A 6,000-nucleotide genomic window follows, 5' to 3' on the forward strand; every position below is an offset into this window, starting at 1 on the left:
ACAATGATAGCCTTGGAAGTCGAATGGACGCAGATCTAACGTTATGTAATGAGGATCGCCATAAACTGAACAGACACTATTGCACGGCCATACGACGGGTACTGAAAAAGGTTAACGATATCTCTTTACTCATTTCCTCTGATAATAGAATTCGACTACTTTAACGAAATGAACCTTTATTCATAATTTGAGACGACTGACCTTCACAGTGGGGGCCTTGGAATCCGGTTGGGCACTGGCACACTGGTTGATTGTTAACCGCTTGACAGGTTGCATTATTTTTGCACGGGTTTGGACTGCACGGGTTTCCTGTAAGCATTGCATTTTTATAGAATAAGATGCACTGAAGGCTACTGTGGCATGTGTAGCAATCGATATCTCATGTTCAAGTATAGAACAAAATATATGAATATTCGTTTGGGGTAAAACGAAATGAAAAGCTTAATTTCGCTTACCGCAAATCGATGAGCAAGTATACGTCGTTCTATCATCAGACGCGGTACAGGTTTCTCCAGACGCACACGGATTCGCAAGACAAGGATCCGGAGGTGGCGTCCAAGCGGTGCAAGTACGTGATGAACCATCAGCAGATGCGGTACAGGTTTCTCCAGACGCACACGGATTCGCAAGACAAGGATCCGGAGGCTGCGTCCAAGCAGTGCAAGTATATGTTGAACCATCAGCAGATGCGGTACAATCGTGTCGATCTGGACACGGTTTCACAGCGCAAGGATCTGGTGGTTGCGTCACCGCTGTCGATAAAGATTCAAAACTCTTTCAAGAAGAGTTAATGCATTCACGGGAATGACAGTACTATTCACAAAATATACACTATGAACCGAGGAAACCAAGCTAGAAAAGTGACATTTTCTAGTTGTCGTCAATCGTAGCCTAGGCCTTTGCACCGTATTCTTATACGCGTCCATCAAATTATCCATAATGAATCGTTGGGTTTGCGATATTGAATGTAAACAAACACCTACCTTGAGTGCATGTCGTCCCGGTCCATTCACTGGTACACGTGCATTCAGGAACTCTCTGGCTATTATTCCACGCGCACGTACCCCCATTTTGACAATAGTTTGAACAATTTCCTGCAAAAATCATTTTCAAATAGCCATCAAAAATTATATACTATGCTTGGGTGATTGAAAAGTGATAATTAAACTATTCAAATAGCATCACGGAGGTAGGAAACAAGCGCCGAATTTGTGAAAACTTCGAAACGCTCTCTACGACATGGTGCGCCACCTCGCGCCCTTTACACAAACTCCTCACGCTCGGTCCAGAGGAATTTCATCGCTGGCAAGTTTCAAGGTACCTTCAGACACCTCTGTCGTATCTATTTGTCAAATATATGTTTAGAAGCGTATCTACCCACATTATCTATCTCCATGAAATATGTTAAGTTATGAAAAGAGCATCGATACCCTTGTGTGATTTTGTTTTAGCTGTACATACTGTACTCGCAGAGCGATCCTGTATATCCATAGAAACATTCACAAGCAATTATCTGGCCTTGTATGAATTCACATCCATTTTGACAACTTCCTTTGAACGCGCAAATTGGTGGTGACTCTACAAATATATATTTATATATCAGTGGATAATTGATTATTACCAATTTTGGTTTATCCTCCATCCGACAATTTTTGTTGCGTCATTTTTCTGGCAAATTTATCTCTCAATCTAGTTGTGCATAAATTGCTACTTACCACTTCTTACACCTGACACCACAAAACATAAGACAATGAAAGTGTAACCTGAGATGATAAAGAATATAGATATCGTTGAATCTTTAGATGTCTTCGTCATTTCTAGGTGAGCATTGCCATGATGGGATTCGAACCTGATTGCACCGGAACTGGATGCGCCGCAATAACGCTGAGGATAGGCAGACCCAATCAAAATTTGTTCATTGGCCATCAATGAAACGTAAATCTTTATTGTATCTATCGATCATAACACGCTGATACTATATATCTGAATATGACCTAAACCCTCTAAAACAATATGTTTTATCATCACAATTATCATTATCTTAATCAGTATGATAATTATCATTTATTACGCATCATTTTGGTCAAACGGACTTTTGCATTCAGAAATAATACATTGTTTCGTATTAATCAGCGCTTGTTTACTCGGCATGCGCTCGCGTCATTCCAGAGAACCTACTCGACGGACGCTCGGGGACATGGATATGACGTCAATGCCTATTCATTTGCATAACGGAACACAGTAAGCAGCCCCACATTCTAGCCCGCGGAGGCAGTTTTTCATCATCTATTTCTGAATGCAAAGTCTTTACTGAACAAACTAATACATGACGTAGGTTAAGCATCTGATTATCAGCGAGAGAAACTGCGTAACCCTTGGACAATAAAGGTCGCCTCTGTCACACAGCGGACAGTAGAGAAAATACATTTGACTTACCTAACATCGCGGTGCCAAAGTCTCGTTTGCGTTCTCTTTGCTATTAAGCTAAGTGAAATTTTCCGTTATATTTAAAGGTATATCATCAACCGGAAAAATTGGTAACCGAAGTATTAAGAGTGTTCTTCAAATCTAATAAAAGTCTACATGTAGTGCTCCCAATTCCGCTATTTGCAGTAGAATCAATAATCACAAGCACTTGCAGCGAAATCGTAAATCTATCAATCTAATTTCACCAGAAAACAAATCGAGTGTCACTCCAATTGGATATATCAATCATAGAATAGAATTTTCCTATTCCACGATTTCCATTCAGTTCTTAATCATCAAAAATTATTCGCGTTATGCTCCAATCATTACAGTTAAACCTCGTTATAGCGAACTCGCATTAAATGATTCATGTAATGACTCATGATCGGATTTAACAAGTAAAAATTATCAATTTCAAATAAAAAAGTGTAAACGGTATAACATACGGTATAACAATAAACAAACAGTCGCAGTAGATTGATAGTCTTAGTGCCCTTAAGTCCATTGTAACGACGTGTTGAATCAAACAGGCGTCTTGGTGTGTTTTGAAGCTCCATTAGCTAGGGCAGGTAAAGAATAGGTTTACCGTAAGCAAGAACTTACGGACTTGAAAGTTAATTGACAACTTGAAGAAAAATAACACGTATTGTCTTATATTCATTGGCAATGAATAATGTGAATTTAATATCAAGGATCAATAAAATTATTTTTAATTTGAACCGGCAACCAGTCTGTACCCAATATTAATGACGTATGGCACATCCACTCAAATATCATTATTTTTAGATACGGAAATTTATTGAATAGAAAATATGAGTCAAAGAAAGTATTGAATTACGAAATGAACGCCAAAATTCACAATTTTAAAACGCTAATATTGATGACGTAGTGCACATCGACTCACTCACACAGTACCCCTTAAATAACGCATTATAATAGTATATAAAAGTTATCAATGTATAAAAACATTTCTGTAACGGTTTTTACGGCATGAAAGATATGGCAATGAGTAGGAAAGGTGACGCATCCATACGACAGCATTGTGATAGAGATTGGTCCAAAGATAGCCATAACTTGGAGTGTTTGTTCCTTAACTTAAGTTTGTACTTTCACGCTGATTATAGTCCAGTAAAGCACTCTTATCCGAGTCAACTATAAATTAATTAAATCATCAGAATTTTCTGAAAGGGAATTAAAAGGAGACTACAACGTTTCGGCAGTTGACGAACACTTATCTTCATCAGCCATCATCTGATTCTGATTTCTATTTGATATACTTAATCCTGCATAAACGCATTTCCAACGCAATGAAAATATTAATGATTTACTTGCTAGCTCTCGTGCAAGCTATCATGGGCAAGGGTCTTTAGATTTCTAAACGTACGTCATGCATATATCTGATATCGTGAAGCAAATTAACTATAAGTATCGCCCTCTTGCCAGAGTGAATCGCAATATCGAATGATTGGTGATTGAGAAGCCTAGGTTAATAAAACAGCAGGTGTTTAACGGGAGAAACTAATGAAAACTGTTTCATCCGAAGTATACTTGTCTATAAAGCGTTTCTGAACTTGGATATTGTTTGTGATATCACGAGGCATCGATGAAAGCGAATGCGTGGATGTGTCGTATGAGAAAAACCTGGTAAATTATCTCCGACCGACCTCCCCTATAGGTATCTATGCCTTCATTCATTCATTTTACTACTATAACTGGTACTTCCAACAAATGCTGTAGATACGATTGCGTACGGCTTTGCGACGTTGTTGCTTAGTTGTTCGCCATATTGTCCTTTATCCATTCTACGAATTGCCATGATTTATAATATTGCAGAATATTTGGACTGAGAACGCCATTGAATAAGATGATTTTCTGCAAGCTTTGAAGTTTGACAATATTGATTAACAATATGGCCATCTGTAACGCATTACGCATTTTCCTAGTAATATCTCGTGCACGTTACCAGTAATTTCCTATAGTTTCTAGATGTGTATCGTCAGTAGTTTGATATCAAGCGACGAATAGGACAATCGAAAACATGTGACAACCAACAATATCTTATTTAGCAGAAACAGAATTTTATTTGAACCTCTGTTTCACAGGTTTTAGAACTTGCAGGATTCGAAATAAAGCTTGACATTATCGGAATACAGCTGTTATATAATATATGTATGAAGGAAACATTTAGAACGAAACGATATTTGATATTCATTTCGATGAAACTTATTCCCGTGTTGAAGATTTCAATTTCCGACTTCGTGTCATCGACACTTACTAAAATAAGACGTAAGATTCCTTTACAAGGGAAGCGAACTTCGCCTGGGATGATTAAACAAATCGATTAACTTTGTTGGCCTGTAGTTCGCGAATAATTTGGAAGATAGAGCTCACATTTTTACCCTAAATCGACGTTTAAGGCGTATCGTCGATACTTGTTTCGTTTTTTCAGTCTTGTCGTAAATTCTGTACCAGTCGCAAGATCGTATTGAGTGGCGTATTTCCCGTATCTGATATATTCGAAGGCCGTGTATCCTGGTGGTTTTTCGCTGCGTGATAGATCGAAAGTTAAAACTTTCGACCTACGGACTGTTGTGAATATACCCAGGAAATCTCTTTTCTTGACTGCAATGCGCTGATCTACCGGTACATCAACCTGTTACAATGAGTAAATTCATTTGCTATGATAAGGTCTATTTCAAACACATCGTGGTCGTGAAGTCACGTATATTACTAATCAGGCTCAATTACTTCATTCAATGAATGTCTCAAAACAAGTGAATACACAGACCTATGATAGATATCATCAGTTTATCCCGATCTTAATGATTGGTTCAAAAGACTGCCGTGTCAACGCATATTTAGTCGGAAGCCGAGCTAAATAGATTGAAATTAACAATAAACAAGCTTACCGAAACGTCTCCTCTTTTCGCGCCGCTCAGAACCTGGAACCCGATAAGTTTGAAAGTGTGGCTACCAGTTTTTCTGAAAACTGCGCCGTTCACTTCCTTGCCGTTGCCCGTCGAATAGTAGTTCCAACGAATAATGGAGGAATCACACGATATTTTGTAATCGAGAAGAACTACTAATGAACCCATGTGTTTCCAACTGCCTTTAGTCATGCTCTTTCCTCCAACTTTTACATTACACGTTGTTGGTGGTGGTGTCGGTGCAGGTGTCGGTGCAGGTGTTAGTGGTGTGGTCGTTGGCGCTTGTGGTGAGGTCGTTGACGATTGTGGTGTGGTTTCTGACGATTGAGGTGCTGTCGTTGACGATTGCCGTGTGGTCTCTGACGATAGAGGTGCTGTCGTTGACGATTGAGGTGTGGTCTCTGACGATTGTGGTGTGGTCTCTGACGATTGAGGTGTGGTCTCTGACGATTGAGGAGTGGTCTCTGACGATTGTGGTGTGGTCTCTGACGATTGTGGTGTGGTCTCTGACGATTGAGGTGTGGTCTCTGACGATTGTGGTGTGGTCTCTGACGATTGAGGTGTGGTCTCTGACGATTGAGGAGTGGTCTCTGACGATTGTGGTGTG

The 6,000-nt window shown here is 39.4% G+C and overlaps 1 protein-coding gene across 1 annotated transcript; it reads right to left on the minus strand.

The window, feature by feature from the left end:
* Positions 1-4,746: 4,746 nt before the first annotated feature.
* LOC141910944 (uncharacterized) lies at positions 4,747-5,617 on the minus strand. The gene is made up of 2 exons (XM_074801832.1): positions 5,376-5,617; positions 4,747-5,119 (listed from the first exon to the last, which is right to left on the minus strand). The coding sequence occupies exons 1-2, from the start codon at positions 5,583-5,585 to the stop codon at positions 4,862-4,864; spliced, it is 468 nt and encodes a 155-aa protein (XP_074657933.1). The 5' UTR covers positions 5,586-5,617; the 3' UTR covers positions 4,747-4,861.
* Between the last annotated feature and the right edge of the window lie 383 nt (positions 5,618-6,000).

Source organism: Tubulanus polymorphus, chromosome 9, assembly GCF_964204645.1.
Source record: "Tubulanus polymorphus chromosome 9, tnTubPoly1.2, whole genome shotgun sequence".
Lineage (NCBI taxonomy): Eukaryota > Metazoa > Nemertea > Palaeonemertea > Tubulaniformes > Tubulanidae > Tubulanus > Tubulanus polymorphus.